Source organism: Oncorhynchus nerka, linkage group LG12 (assembly GCF_034236695.1).
Source record: "Oncorhynchus nerka isolate Pitt River linkage group LG12, Oner_Uvic_2.0, whole genome shotgun sequence".
NCBI classification, from domain to species: domain Eukaryota; kingdom Metazoa; phylum Chordata; class Actinopteri; order Salmoniformes; family Salmonidae; genus Oncorhynchus; species Oncorhynchus nerka.
Window position 1 is genome coordinate 61,550,820 of NC_088407.1, and position 16,526 is coordinate 61,567,345.

The 16,526-nt window shown below is 43.3% G+C and overlaps 2 protein-coding genes across 2 annotated transcripts in view; one reads left to right on the forward strand and one right to left on the reverse strand.

Moving 5' to 3' along the window:
• LOC115138521 (echinoderm microtubule-associated protein-like 5) overlaps window positions 1-5,761 on the forward strand; it is a 59,496-nt gene extending 53,735 nt beyond the window's left edge. The window contains exon 43 of the mRNA XM_065025712.1: window positions 161-5,761. Coding sequence (XP_064881784.1) covers window positions 161-197 — 37 coding nt within the window. The 3' untranslated portion in view covers window positions 198-5,761. The remainder of the gene's footprint in view (window positions 1-160) is intronic.
• Window positions 5,762-7,008: 1,247 nt separating this feature from the next.
• Window positions 7,009-13,968, reverse strand: LOC115138975 (iron-sulfur cluster assembly 2 homolog, mitochondrial-like). Its single transcript, XM_029676152.2, has 4 exons — window positions 13,869-13,968; window positions 11,174-11,348; window positions 10,845-10,960; window positions 7,009-7,597 (listed from the first exon to the last, which is right to left on the reverse strand). Exons 1-4 carry the CDS (start codon window positions 13,931-13,933, stop codon window positions 7,423-7,425), a joined length of 531 nt encoding a protein of 176 aa, XP_029532012.2. The 5' UTR covers window positions 13,934-13,968; the 3' UTR covers window positions 7,009-7,422.
• Window positions 13,969-16,526: the final 2,558 nt, after the last annotated feature.

The window sequence follows — 16,526 nt, forward strand, 5'->3', positions numbered from 1 at the left end:
CAATTTACAACATTGTCATTAGTAGTGTTTTTGGTTCATTGCAGCAATTAACAATTAAATAAACATTGTAATGGTGTATGAAATACTGTAGGTTAGACTGCTGTCTAACTGTTACAGTAATAAGTATGTTTTGCGTCTTCCTTTCCGGTGTCCTCTGCAGCCTGTTTGTCTGGAGGTGCGTCCATGCCCCACACTGAGATGCATAACTGGAGCGACACATCATCCAGTCCAGGGGGCTGCATGGGCTTTTCCCAGCATGGCTATTCAGAGAGAAGAACCCGCTTCGCTGTGGGGCAAGCATGTCAAAACGGACAACGCACCTGGCAGCTAGTAATCATGACTCACTGCCTCAACACTAGGTGCAATCGTCTGCGTGAGCCTCATTTTCAGAAGCCCTGAGGTAGAGGACATTGAGTCACGACCGTTGCAAAATATCCCTCCAAAACATCACATCACAGTTGTAAAACTTGCTTTCATATCACCTGCACATGATTTTGATGGTCATTGTGGAGTGTTTCTGTGTCAACGTTCTAAATTGCAGTTTTGCCAGTTAGTACGAGTAAATGTGACTGATGAAAATGCCATTTTTAAAGACGTGTAACAAACTATCTTAGCCTTAATCTACTGGAGTGACTGATGAGGTTTGGAGTGGTTTGATGTTTGTTTTATATAATTTCAGAGTTTTTTTCCTTCTTTTTTTTAACCAATGATTTAAACTCCTGTGGCCTTCCTCCTGAATGTAACATCCACAGTTACGATCTGGATGTCAGCATGCCAAAGCATACTATGCACTGTACACCCGACCTGGTCACTGTGTTACCCTAATGATTTGTGTATGTGACCGTGTTGTCCACTGGTTGAACCTCAAAACCCCAGCAGTGTGTGACCATGTTGTAGCGATCTTTTAGGTTGTGCTGTAACCCTTCATAACATGTCATGTGTGTGTATACTTGTTTGAGGCTTTGTGTATGTGTGCAATGGGAGTGTATGGCTTATCGAAAGACAATACCGGATTCCCTGTCCAACCAAATTCCTCAGATAAGGAAAAAGGCGAAAAATGGATGTTTCAATGCACTGTTGCATATTTCCTTTCATCATTTTTCAGTGTGCTGCTATGATACAGTATTAAGAGCATACATATTGATATACAGTGCCTTCAGAAAGTATTCCTACCCCTTGACTTATTCCACATTTTGTTTCATTAATCTGAATTCAAAATGGATTAAATGTTTTTTTCTCACCCATCTACACACAATAGCCCATAATGACGGTGAAAACATGTTTGTTTTGCACTGTATAGAAAATGTAATACAGAAATATCTAATTTACACAAGTATTCACACGCATTTGCTATTACACTCCAAATTGAGCTCAGGTGCATCCAATTTCCTTTGATCATTCCTTTGATCTGTCACTACAACTTGATTGGATTCCACCTGTGGCCAATTCCATTGTTTGGACCTGATTTGTAAAGAAACACATGTCTATATAAGGTCCCATAGTTGACAGAGAATGTCACAGCAGAAACTACCATGAAGTCCAAGGAACTGCCCGTAGAGCGCCGAGATAGAATTGTGATTAGGCATATATCTGGGGAAGGATATAAAACCATTTCTAGGGTGTTGAACGTTTCCAAGAACAGAGTGGTGTCCATCATTGGGAAATTTAAAAAAGATGGAACTACCCAGACTATGCCTAGAGCTTGCTGTCTGACCAAACTGAGCAACCGGGAAAGAAGGACCTTGGTCAGGGGGGTGACTTAAATCAGTTATACCTCATTTCTACCAGCATGTCACATGTGCAACCAGAGGAGAAAAAAAACTCTAGACCACCTTTACTCCACACACAGAGACGCATACAAAGCTCTCCCTCGCCCTCCATTGGGCAAATCTGACCATAACTCTATCCTCCTGATTCCTGCTTACGAGCAAAACTTAAAGCAGGAAGCACCAGTGACTCGGTCTATAAAAAAGTGGTCAGATGAAGCAGATGCTAAACTACAGGGCTGTTCTGCTAGCACAGACTGGAATATGTTCTCGGATTCTTCTGATGGCATTGAGGAGTACACCACATCAGTCACTGGCTTTATCAATAAGTGCATCGAGGATGTCATCCCTACAGTGACTGTAGGTACATACCCTAACCAGAAGCCATGGATTACAGGCAACATTCGCACTGAGCCAAAGGTTAGAGCTGCCGCTTTCAAGTTGTGGGACTCTAACCCGGAAGCTTATAAGAAATCCTGCTATGCCCTCTGACAAACCATCAAACAGGCAAAGTGCCAATACAGGACTAAGATTGAATCCTACTACACCGGCTCCTATGTTCATCGGATGCGGCAGGGCCTGCAAACTATTACAGACTACAAAGGGAAGCACAGCCGCGAGCTGACCAGTGACACGAGCCTACCAGACGAGCTAAATCACTTCTATGCTCGCTTCAATGCTAGCAACACTGAGACATGCACGAGAGCATCAGCAGTTCCGGGACGACTGTGTGATCACGCTATCCGTAGCCGATGTAAGACCTTTAAACAGGTCAACATTCACAAGCCTGCTGGGCCAGATGGATTACCAGGACGTGTGCTCCGGGCATGTGCTTACCAACTGGCAGGTGTCTTCACTGACATTTTCAACATGTTCCTGATTGAGTCTGTAATACCAACATGTTTCAAGCAGACCACCATAGTCCCTGTGCCCAAGAGCACTAAGGTAACCTGCCCAAATGACTACCGACCCATAGCCCATCTGTAGCCATGAAGTGCTTTGAAAGGCTGGTAATGGCTCACATTAACATCATTATCCCAGAAAACCTAGACCCACTTCAATTTGCATACCGCTCAAACACATAAACAGATGATGCCATCTCTATTGCACTCCACTGCCCTTTCTCACCTGGACAAAAGGAACACCTACGTGAGAATGTTATTCATTGACTACAGCTCAGCGTTCAACACCATAGTGCCCTCAAAGCTCATCACTAAGCTAAGGATCCTGGGACTAAACACCTCCCTCTGCAACTGGATCCTGGACTTCCTGACGGGCCGCCCCCCAGGTGGTGAGGTAGGTAGCAACACATCTGCCACGCTGATCCTCAACACTGGAGCCCCTCAGGGGTGCATGTTCAGTCCCCTCCTGTACTCCCTGTCCAAGCACGACTGCATGACCAGGCACGACTCCACACTCCAGACGAGACAACAGTGGTAGGCCTGACTACCAACAATGACAAGACAGCCTATAGGGAGGAGGTTAGAGACCTGGCCGGGTGGTACCAGAATAACAACCTATCCCTCAATGTAATCAAGACAAAGATGATTGTGGACGACAGGAAAAGGAGGACCGAGAACAAACCCATTCTCATCGACGGGGCTGTAGTGGAGTAGGTTGAGAGCTTCAAGTTCCTTGGTGTCCACATCACCAACAATCTAGAATGGTCCAAACACATCAAGACAGTTGCGAAGAGGGCTCGACAAAACCTATTCCCCCTCAGGAGACTGAAAAGATTTGTTATCAGATCCTCAAAACATTGAGAGCATCCTGACTGGTTGCATCACTGCCTGGTACGGCAACTGCTCGGCCTCCGACCGCAAGGCACTACAGAGGGTAGTGCGTACAGCCCAGTACATCACTGGGACTAAGCTGTCTGCCATCCAGGACCTCTATACCTGGCGGTTTCAGAGGAAGGCCCTAAAAATTTTCAAAGACCCCAGCCATAGACTGTTCTCTCTGCTACCACATGGCGAGCGGTACCGGAGTGCCAACTCTAGGACCAAAAGGCTTCTCAAAAGCTTTTACCACCACGCCATAAGACTTCTGAACAGGTAATCAAATGGCTACCCCCCCCCAAACCCCTCTTTTACGCTGCTGCTACTCTTTGTTTATCATCTATGCATAGTCACTTTAACTATACATTCACGTACATATTAATTACCTCAATTAGCCTGACTAACCGGTGCCCCTGCACATTGGCTATACGGACTATTTGCATTGTGTCCCGCCACCCCCCCAACCACCAACCCTCTCTTTTACGCTGCTGCTACTCTCTGTTTGTCATCTATGCATAGTAACTTTAACTATATCCACATGTGCATATTACCTCAATTAGCCCGACTAACTTGTGCCCCCGCACATTGACTCTGTACTGGTACCACCTGTATACAGCCTCACTACTGTTATTTTCACTGTCATTTGACTGTGTTTTTATTTTGTATTTCTTTACTTATCTATTGTTAACCTAAACCTATTTTTTTGTTTAAAAATTCTACTGTTGGTTAGGGCTTGTACTTACAAATAAGGATTTCATTGTAAGGTCTACTACACCTGTTGTATTCAGCGCACGTGACAAATAAACTTTGATTTTATTTGACCAAGAACCCAATGATCAATCTGACAGAACTACAGAGTTCCTTGGCTGAAATGGGAGAACCCATCTAAAGGACAGCAGTCTCTACAGCACTTCACAAATGCACTTCACAAATGGGCTTTATGGGAGTGGCCAGATGGAAGCAAAAAAAGGCACATGACCGAGTGCCTGGAGTTTGCAAAGAGGCACGTGAAAGACTCTGAGAGCATAAGGCAAAATTTTATGTGGTCTGATGATACGAAAATGTAACTCTTAGGCCTGAATGCAAAGCACTATGTCTGGAGAAAACCAGGCACAGCTCAACACCCTTTTTAGCACCATCCCTACCGTGAAGAACAGTGGTGGCAGCATCATGCTATGGGAATGCTTTTCAGCAGCAGCGACTGGGAGACTGTTAAGGATAGAGGGAACAATGAATGGAGCCAAATGCAGGCAAATCCTTGATGAGAACCTGCTTCAGAGTGCAAACAACCTTAGACTGAGGCAAAGATTTATGTTCCAACAGGACAATGACCTCAAGCATACAGCCAAAGCAATGCTGGAATGGCTTCAGAACAAGAATGTGAAAGTCCTTGAGTGGCATCGTCAAAACCCACACTTGAATCACATTGAAAGTCTGTGGAAAGACTTGAAGATTGCTGTTCAATGCCGCTCCCCATCTCATTTATGAGCTTGAGAAAATCTGCAAAGAAGAATGGGAGAAAATCCACAAATCTAGATGTGCAAAGCTGCTACAGGCGTACCAAAGACGACTCAAAAATATAATTGCCACCAAAGGTGCTTCTACAAAGTATTGACTCAGGGGTGTGAATACTTATGTCAATTAGATATTTCTGTATTTCATTTTCAATACATTTAAAAACATGTTTTCACTTTGTCAACATGTGTATATGGGTGAGAAAATAATAATGTAATACATTTTTAATTCAGGCTGGAACACAACAAAATCTGGAATAAGTCAAGGGGTATGAATACTTCCTGTAGGCACTGTATGTTTAAAAGTGAGTGGCTATTTTTTACAAGGATATAGGTGTATGTTTCTTGTAACCAGATATGATACACCTAACAGAGTAAATTGAAAATATGAAATGTGAAGAATGTTTTCCCTCTTGTTTTAATTACGTTGTTAAATAGATGACATGTTTACTGCATATTTGATTTACATTACATCAATGTAAATATAGTTTGTAAATATTATTTTGTATATTTTTTGTGAAATGTTTCTTAAATCACATTTTAATAAAGAAAATGTATAGACAACAACATAAGTTCTTTATCAGGCAGAGGGTACTAACTCAACCAAAAAGGTATATCAATCCAGTAACTATTTGCATACAGCAGTGATCTAAGCTATGTAAATTTGATGGTTTGCTGAGCTAATAATAAACTGTTGAGATGATAGCCTGTTCAGAAAAAATAATTCCCTTATCATTCACAAAATGACGTTGATGTTCCGAAACAGAGAAGAGTATTTAAAATGGTAGTTGCAGGCGTTAAAGCCACAACAACAAAATCCCATGACTAAAACTGTCTATCTCAGATAACTTGGCCCCTCAAACAATCTAACTTCCCCTTTCATGTAAAAAGTCATGACCATCATGATTTTAGGGAAAGATTATCATTTTGTACATTTAAACTGTGAGTTTGACCAATTCCACCTTTTTAATATTTTTTAATATAAAAACATTGAAAACCTTTATAAACAAATCCATATGATGGAAATCCTTCGCAGTGATGGAGAACTTGAACTCCTGTACTGTAGTTACCTAGTGCTGATTGATAGACCTATCTGTGATTGACTGACCACACTTCCTAGCTACTCAATCATCTTCATGACATAATCAGAAAGCTCCCATTTCAGAGTGTAATTACACTAAACAAAAACATAACATGAAACAATTTCAAAGATTTAACTGAGTTCATATAGTTCATAAGGAAATCAGTCAATTCAAATGAATTCATTAGGCCCTAATCTATGGATTTCACATGACAGGGAATACAGATATGAATCTGTTGGTCACAGATACCTTAAAAAAAGTAGGGTCTGGATCAGAAAATCTGTCAGTATCTGGTGTGAATAACATTTGCATCATGCAAAACTACAAATCGCTACAAGATCCTGCACGTCATCTCTAGCTGACACTTTTGCTAACAGGTATTGTGTCAATTTAAAACTAGCACAAGATAGTTCACATAATTGTCCATTTAAAGATATTTTGCCAATTTATTCATTTTTACATTTAACTAACAGATAGTTAATCCAGAGATTCTTACCTTTGCCTCGATTCGGCAGTCTCGTTCAGATCATCATGGCATTCGTAGTTCTTTATGATAGCCATATTAGCAGCTAATTTGCATTTCATTTTTGCGGCGTTAATCCGGGCAAATATATTGATAAATCACCTTGTCCTAGTGGGGTTTACAGTTATCAAAACATCATGAGAGGGTAAACCTACATGAAACACAGCCTTTATTTTAAGTGTTTCTAAAATCCCCTATGGGAATAGTGAATGGTGGAAAACAATTGGAATCATTCCGTTTGACTGCTAGGTTTTATGGGTATTATGACTCATACTGTGGTATACTCTATGACCAGTTTACATACACCAACATCAATTTGATCCCAAATAAAAAAGCCATGTAACATCCTTTTAACACATTTTATTGTTATTGTTTATATATACAAGCACATCTAGGTACGGGATACACTCTAGCGCATACAAACCACTCCAAAGCATAGTCTTCATTTAGTATAAATGTATAATGAATCAATAAGACAGTGTTTTATATTGTAATGAAATGTAACACTAATCCATCTATTTGTATCCAAGAAAATCTCAGATTCTCATCCACTTAGTTTAATTTGTAACCAAGCATACTTTACCTAAAGATACACCAGTCTGTCAATGTTTTTAGTTGCTGAGTTGCTACAAGTATCGTCTGTGAATTGTGTAATAACTTATGCAACCATGAGAACACGGTCTCTGAATATATAATTTTATGACTTAGTGAAGGATGTAGGGGATGAGGGTTTGAGAGCTGAAAGCCTCAGGCCGAGACTCATAACTTGACAGAGAAGGACGTTCCGCAGGAGCAGCCGTGGTCTGCCTGGGGGTTCTTCAGCATCTGGAAGGAGGAGCGGATCAGCTCACGAGTATAGTCCAGTGTCGAGCCTTTCACAAACTCCAGGCTATCTTGGTCCACAATGATCCCTACCCCTCCCTGCTCAAACACCCTGAGAAAAAAATGGGGTGCAGTAGAAAGAGTTTAGAATGGAATAAAAAAAAGGAGAATTCTAAGGGATTGAGGACAGAGAGATGTAACACATTGTAATGATCAGCTATACAAACCCACAGACTGTGTGGTGAAGAAAGCGCAACAGCGCCTCTTCAACCTCAGGACGCTGAAGAAATTTGGCTTGTCACCTAAAACCCTCACAAACTTTTACAGATGCACAATTGAGAGCATCCTGTCAGGCTGTATCACCGCCTGGTACGGCAACTGCACCGCCCACAACCGCAAGGCTCTCCAGAGGTTAGTGCAGTCCGCACAACGCATCACCGGGGGCAAACTATCTGCCTTCCAGGACACCTACAGCACCCAATATCACAGGAATGGCAAAAAGATCATGGACAACAACCACCCAAGCCCCTGCCCGTTCACCACACTAACATCCAGAAGTCAAGGTCAGTACAGGTGCATCAAAGCTGGGACCGAGAGACTGATCAAGTCGCTCTGGATAAGAGCGTCTGCTAAATGTCTTAAATGTAAATGTAATGTAAATGATCAGGCCATCAGACTGTTAAACAGCCATCACTAACACAGAGAGGCTGCTGCCTACATACAGCCTTGAAATCATTGGCCACTTTAAAAAATGGATCACTAGCCACTTTAATAATTCTACTTTAATAATGTTTACATACCTTGCATCACTCATATGTATATACTGTATTTTATACCATCTATTGCATCTTGCCTATGCCACTCTGTCATTGCCCATCCATATATGTATATATTCTTATTCCATTCCTTTACTTAGATTTGTGTGAATTAGGTAGCTGTTGTGGAATTGTTAGATTACATGTTAGATATTGCTGCACTGTTGGAACTAGAAGCACAAGCATTTCGCTACACTCGCAATAACATTGCTAACCATGTGTATGTGACCAATAAAATTGGATTTGAGATGATTGTGTTAGCACAAATACATTTACATTTACATTTAAGTCATTTAGCAGACGCTCTTATCCAGAGCGACTTACAAATTGGTGCTTTCACCTTATGACATCCAGTGGAACAGCCACTTTACAATAGTGCATCTAGGTCTTTTAAGGGGGGGGGGAGAAGGATTACTTTATCCTATCCTAGGTATTCCTTAAAGAGGTGGGGTTTCAGGTGTCTCCGGAAGGTGGTGATTGACTCCGCTGTCCTGGCGTCGTGAGGGAGTTTGTTCCACCATAGGGGGCCAGAGCAGCGAACAGTTTTGACTGGGCTGAGCGGGAACTGTACTTCCTCAGTGGTAGGGAGGCGAGCAGGCCAGAGGTGGATGAACGCAGTGCCCTTGTTTGGGTGTAGGGCCTGATCAGAGCCTGGAGGTAGTGAGGTGCCGTTCCCCTCACAGCTCCGTAGGCAAGCACCATGGTCTTGTAGCGGATGCGAGCTTCAACTGGAAGCCAGTGGAGAGAGCGGAGGAGCGGGGTGACGTGAGAGAACTTGGGAAGGTTGAACACCAGACGGGCTGCGGCGTTCTGGATGAGTTGTAGGGTTTAATGGCACAGGCAGGGAGCCCAGCCAGCAGCGAGTTGCAGTAATCCAGACGGGAGATGACAAGTGCCTGGATTAGGACCTGCGCCGCTTCCTGTGTGAGGCAGGGTCGTACTCTGCGGATGTTGTAGAGCATGAACCTACAGGAACGGGCCACCGCCTTGATGTTATTTGAGAACGACAGGGTGTTGTCCAGGATCACGCCAAGGTTCTTAGCGCTCTGGGACGAGGACACAATGGAGTTGTCAACCGTGATGGCGAGATCATGGAACGGGCAGTCCTTCCCCGGGAGGAAGAGCAGCTCCGTCTTGCCGAGGTTCAGCTTGAGGTGATGATCCGTCATCCACACTGATATGTCTGCCAGACATGCAGAGATGCGATTCGCCACCTGGTCGTCAGAAGGGGGAAAGGAGAAGATTAATTGTGTGTCGTCTGCATAGCAATGATAGGAGAGACCATGTGAGGTTATGACAGAGCCAAGTGACTTGGTGTATAGCGAGAATAGGAGAGGGCCTAGAACAGAGCCCTGGGGGACACCAGTGGTGAGAGCACGTGGTGAGGAGACGGATTCTCGCCACGCCACCTGGTAGGAGCGACCTGTCAGGTAGGACGCAATCCAAGCGTGGGCCGCGCCGGAGATGCCCAACTCGGAGAGGGTGGAGAGGAGGATCTGATGGTTCACAGTATCGAAGGCAGCCGATAGGTCTAGAAGGATGAGAGCAGAGGAGAGAGAGTTAGCTTTAGCAGTGCGGAGCGCCTCCGTGATACAGAGAAGAGCAGTCTCAGTTGAATGACTAGTCTTGAAACCTGACTGATTTGGATCAAGAAGGTCATTCTGAGAGAGATAGCGGGAGAGCTGGCCAAGGACGGCACGTTCAAGAGTTTTGGAGAGAAAAGAAAGAAGGGATACTGGTCTGTAGTTGTTGACATCGGAGGGATCGAGTGTAGGTTTTTTCAGAAGGGGTGCAACTCTCGCTCTCTTGAAGACGGGAGGGACGTAGCCAGCGGTCAGGGATGAGTTGATGAGCGAGGTGAGGTAAGGGAGAAGGTCACCGGAGATGGTCTGGAGAAGAGAGGAGGGGATAGGGTCAAGCGGGCAGGTTGTTGGGCGGCCGGCCGTCACAAGACGCGAGATGTCATCTGGAGAGAGAGGGGAGAAAGAGGTCAGAGCACAGGGTAGGGCAGTGTGAGCAGAACCAGCGGTGTCGTTTGACTTAGCAAACGAGGATCGGATGTCGTCGACCTTCTTTTCAAAATGGTTGACGAAGTCATCTGCAGAGAGGGAGGAGGGGGGGGAGGGGGAGGAGGATTCAAGAGGGAGGAGAAGGTGGCAAAGAGCTTCCTAGGGTTAGAGGCAGATGCTTGGAATTTAGAGTGGTAGAAAGTGGCTTTAGCAGCAGAGACAGAGGAGGAAAATGTAGAGAGGAGGGAGTGAAAGGATGCCAGGTCTGCAGGGAGGCGAGTTTTCCTCCATTTCCGCTCGGCTGCCCGGAGCCCTGTTCTGTGAGCTCGCAATGAGTCGTCGAGCCACGGAGCGGGAAGGAGGACCGAGCCGGCCTGGAGGAACATTGGTGACAAGGGGAGCAGAGGCCCTAAAATAAATACAATTATTCAAATAATTGTGTTCCTGCTGCATGCCATTCAACACATTAAATAGTTCATTCATAATGAGGTCTTCTTGAATGATTACAGAGGTACAATCAATCAATGACAATTACCTGTCATCCTCATTCCTAGTACTGTCAACGATAAACTTGTACTGGAACCCAGAGCAGCCTCCCCCTTCCACCTGTATTCTCAGGTACTCTCCCTTATCCATGATCTCTCCTAACCTCTGAACAACACACAGAGAAAAGGGTAATTATGTCAGTCGTTGACATTGTGGAGTGTCCTTGTATCACTTGATCAGTGTTGATGAAAGTAAAAGTGAGTGCTCGAGAAAAACAGAGCTTTTACAGCCCACACATATGGGAATTATTTCAAATGAGAAGCTACATGGTATACTGTACATGACATGTAAGCAATTTGAGTGAATAATTGCCCTAACCTTAACACATGATGCACTGAGGTATACTTTCTCTTCAACTGGACTGGACTCTGCTGGTTCCTCTTCGGCTGATGTGCTGCTTAATCGAGAGAAATCTGTGTAGAGGGGTTGTGACCTTTGGGAACATCTCAGTAATATTGGTTGGCCCACATTGGTGACAAGGGGAGCAGAGGCCCTAAAATAAATACAATTATTCAGTCAAATTAGAGTACCAAAGATGCTCAAGACATACACATCACTCACTTTGAATATACACTACATGACCAAAGGTATGTGGACACCTGCTCGTCAAACATCTCATTCTAAAATCATGGGCATTAATATGGAGTTGGTCCCCCTTTGCTGCTATAACAGCCTCCACTCTTCTGGGAAGGCTTTCCACTAGATGTTGGAACATTGCTGCAGGGACTTGCGTCCATTCAGTCACAAGAGCATTAGTGAGGTCGGGCACTGATGTTGGCTCGCAGTCGGGGTTCCAATTCATCCCAAAGGTGTTTGGCAGGGTTGCGTTCAAGGCTCTGCAGGCCAGTCAAGTTCTTCCACACCGATCTCGACAAACCATTTCTGTATGGACCTCGCTTTGTGCACGGGGGCATTGTCATGCTGGAACAGGAAGGCCCTTCCCCAAAGTGTTTCCATAAAGTTGGAAGCACATAATCATCTAGAATGTCACTGTATGCTGTAGTGTTAATATTTCCCTTCACTGGAACTAAGAGTCCTAACCCAAATCATGAAAAACAGCCCCAGACCATTATTCCTCTTCCACCAAACTTTACAGTTGGCACTATCCATTCGGGCAGGGGGCGTAGTCCAATTGCGGTGAGCTTTACACCACTCCAGCCGACGCTTCCATGGTTGCTCATTTCATGAAGCTCCCGACGAACAGTTCTTGTGCTGACGTTGCTTCCAGGGCAGTTTGTAACTCGGTAGTGAGTGTTGCAACAGAGGACAGCACTCGGGGTTCCCATTCTGTGAGCTTGTGTGGCCTACCACTTTGCGGCTCCGTTGTTGTTGTTGCTCTTAGACGTTTCCACTTCAGAATAACAGCACTTACAGTTGACCTGGGCAGATCTAGCAGGGCAACATTTTACCTAACTGACTTGCTGGAAAGGTGGCATCCTATAACGATGCCACGTTGAAAGTCACTGAGCTCTTCAGTAAGGCCATTCTACTGCCAATATCTGTCTATGGAGACTGCATGGCTATGTGCTCAAATCTTATAAACCTGTCAGCAACAGGTGTCGCTGAAATAGACAAATCCACTCATTTGTAAATATAGTGTAGTTACAATTTCTTCATCCCAAAAAAAATGAATCAACTAGTTAATGCTGACCAACTAAGTACAAATTAATGCAACTCTATGCCTATACTACTGACATATAAGGCCTAACGTTACACTGACAGCAGTGCAGTCTACTAGTTACTACTACTTATGCCTCGATCACACCGATAGTGTTATGGCATTTTGGTACACCAGAAGTACATTCATTTCCAATGGAACGCTGATGCGTCAAACTGTATGTTTGACAGAAATGGTAGCAGAAGGTGAATGTTTAACTTTTGTTGCACACATATCCAGATGATGCTGCGTACCATTTTTCACAAAGCCACTATCGGTGTAATCGAGGCGTTCGCTGCAGGGAAGGGGTGGCAGGTAGCCTAGTGGTTAGAGCGTTGGGCCAGTAACTGGAAGGTTGCTGGAACAAATGCCCGAGCTGACAAGGTAAAAATCTGTCGTTCTTCCCCTGAACAAGGCAGTTAACCCACTGTTCCCTGGTAGGCTGTCATTATAAACAAGAATATGTTCTTAACTGACTTGCCTAGTTAAATAAAGGATACAAAATATATATTTTAAAAAGGGCGTTTGTGCAAAATTCTATGCTTACAGTTTGAAGCATATGTTGATAAATCCAATGTAGGTACCACATAGAATGTGCTACAAGGCAAACACAGCATTCTATTGGAAATCAATGTACTTCTGGTGTACCAAAATGTGATAACACAGTGTGATCGGGCGTTACCCCTTGATCACACCAATAGAGTGGTTGCGTAAAATAGTAGGCAGCATCATCAGAAGTTCACCATTCACCTTCTGCTACCATTTCTGTCAAGCAGTCTACACATATGTTGGATAAATCCAACATAGGCACCAGAGAACACACTGCAACTGCTCTTGCGAGGCAAACGCAGCGTTCTATTGGAAATTCATGTATTTCCGGGGTACCAAAATGCAATCACACTGTTTGTGTGATCGAGGCATTAGCTTTGGAACACAACATCGGGAGTCTGTTGGTTAATATTGTGGTAAGGTTGTTTTTTTCCATCGCCACCCACCAGAACGATGCACAACTCTGGGAGTCCAACCTGTGTCCCAAAGCCTACAGGGATGGGTCCAGCCTTGGGGTCATGTATAAAGGCTCAGTGGATCATGAGAGCTGGCTAGACCCATGTGTAGCTAGATCAAGACACACAACGTTGACTAAGTCCAAAGTATTTGTCTGATTAGATGGTAGGACAATGTTTTATTAACAGCAATCAAACTTTTACGCAGCTAGATGACGAAAGCTTGACTGACACAAAATGATAACCAATGCCGTAATGTTAAGAGAGCGGAATGGACAGAATTAAGTTGTTTATATGCCTTCTTAAACAATTCCCGTATATTTCAATACCCATATAATTGCTTATTGTATACCTAGCAAGGGTCCATGCTCTTGTCTTTGTCGCACTCAACATAGCTCCTCGACCTAGGAATGACATCTTCCATAACACTGTAGCTAGAAAGCCCACCCCCAACATGGAGAAACTGCGGCGTCAGATCAAGTGACGGAAAACGATTGGTCACGACGTCACAAGAAACGCCTACCGTGCAATATATAAAATATCTGATTCGTTACATTCAACGCCAGTCAGCGGACCTTGTAGAATCGCGACATTTTCCTGTGACAAGGAGTGTCTGTCGGCCTGCACCTGAAGCAAAGATGTTTTATAAGTAACCCAAGATAGAGCAGAGCCTGTAGTTTCTAATGGGAGAAAATTAAGAATCGTGGGCAGAACAAGCAAGGAGGTGGACGGAGCCAAGAACGAGCTAGTGAGATCCTATTGTCGCGTTCTAGCATTTATTTGCATATTTCTGTTAGGGAATACCTACTCTGCGAAGTGCGCGTGTGCAGTAACGCAATTCGCCCTTGCACTCCCAAACAACGCACCTTTTAGAAACGTTGACAAAGGGTAGGCTACAAAACACCGATTCCAGTTTTGGCAACAAAAAAAACTGTATGGTGATCAAATGTTTAATCGATGAGAAAATGTGCAGAATTTCGGCCAAAATCCATATCGCTCAATCTTCTCTCACCTCCGGCAACTGGGCTTCCTCTCATGACCATATTTGGTAGTGAGTGGAAACGCCAACCAGATGCTGGCTGGAATGCTTATCATTAATACATCCGGTGAAATATCTGGCTTATTCTAACTGTGCCTGAAGGACCCAAGCGGTGTGTTTTAAAAAGTTGTTTTGTTCGCCTAATATATATTTTTCACAACTTGTTATATCGGTGTATATTCAAACGAAGATAGAAAGGTAGTTAACAAGTGAACGTTGGATTGATGGATTTGTTACTGTAGACTAAGGGTTGCCAAACTTTTTTTCGTCCACGACCTCATTTGGATATCTGAAAATTCTTGCGACCCCAACCAGCCAATGTTTACATTTTATTTGGGGCTATGGCAGGCAATTGCAAAACATTCTAACAGTAGAAAATAGTAAAAATAAAGAAAACCCTAGAATGAGTAGGTGTGTCCACACGTTTAAATGGTACTGTATATATACGTTCAAAAGTTTGGGGTCACATTTTCTGTCCTTTAAAATCACATAAAATTGATCAGAAATACAGTGAAGACATTGTTAATGTTGTAAATGACTGTTGTAGCTGGAAACGGCAGATTTTTTAAATGGAATATCTACATAGGCATACAGAGGCCCATTATCAGCAACCATCACTCCTGTGTTCCAATGGCACATTGTTTTAGCTAATCCAAGTTTATCATTTTAAAAGGCTAATTGATCATTAGAAAACCCTTTTGCAATTATGTTAACACAGCTGAAAACTGTTGTGCTGATTAAAGAAGCAATACAACTGGCCTTCTTTAGACTAGTTGAGTATCTGAAGCATCAGCATTTGTGGGTTCGATTACAGGCTCAAAATGGCCAGAAGCAAAGAACTTTCTTCTGAAACTCGTCAGTCTATTCTTGTTCTGAGAAATGAAGGCTATTCCATGCAAGAAATTGCCAAGAAACTGAATATCTCGTACAACGCTGTGTACTACTCCCTTCACAGAACAGTGCAAACTGGCTCTAACCAGAATAGAAAGAGGAGCGGGAGGCCCTGGTGCACAACTGAGCAGGGAACAAGTACATTAGAGTGTCTAGTTTATGAAACAGATGCCTTACAAGTCCTCAACTGGCAGCTTCATTAAATAGTACCTGCAAAACACCAGTCTCAACGTCAACATTGAAGATGCGACTCCGGGATGCTGGCTTTATAGGCAGAGTTGCAAAGAAAATGCCATATCTCAGACTGGCCAATAAAAATAAAAGATTAAGATGGGCAAAATAACAGAGACTGGACAGAGGAACTCTGCCTAGAAGGCCAGCATCCCAGAGATATTTCTGTACTTTGTCATTATGGGGTATTGGGTGTAGATAGGTGTTTTTTATTTATTTAATCAATTTTGAATTCAGGCTGTAATACAGATTGAGGATTTTTTTTATTTAATCCATTTTAGAATAAGGCTGTAACGCAACAAAATGAATACTTGTATGTATGTATGAATACTTTCTGAAGTGTGGTGTGTTGTGATGGTTTGGAATTCATTCATGAGTCGTGATAACTACTGAGACCAGAGTATGACTAGCATCTCAAGTCGCTCTGGATAAGAGCGTCTGCTAAATGACTTAAATGTCATACCATAGTTACTACTGTTCACTAGTGATTTTACGTTTGATATCGGAGCTGAGGCATGAGTTGAAATCACTAAGCAGCTAACGCCTCGATCACACCGACAGTGTGGTAAACCTGAAGTACATTCATTGCCAACAGAACACTGCGTTTGCAACCATGTGTTGCAAAACTCGAGATCCCACTGATTTCACTGTTGTTCTGGTGCTTTCTTCAATTCCAAACTACTTTCAAACACTGACCTCTACTGGACAATATACTTACAAATATAGTTAGTATTTCGTAATAAAGGTTTAACCTTTTTTACTACCTCTACATTAGATTGTGCCAATACACCTTATGTAGTCTGCCAATAAACCTCAAAGAAGTAGTTTACACCTCGATCACACATACAG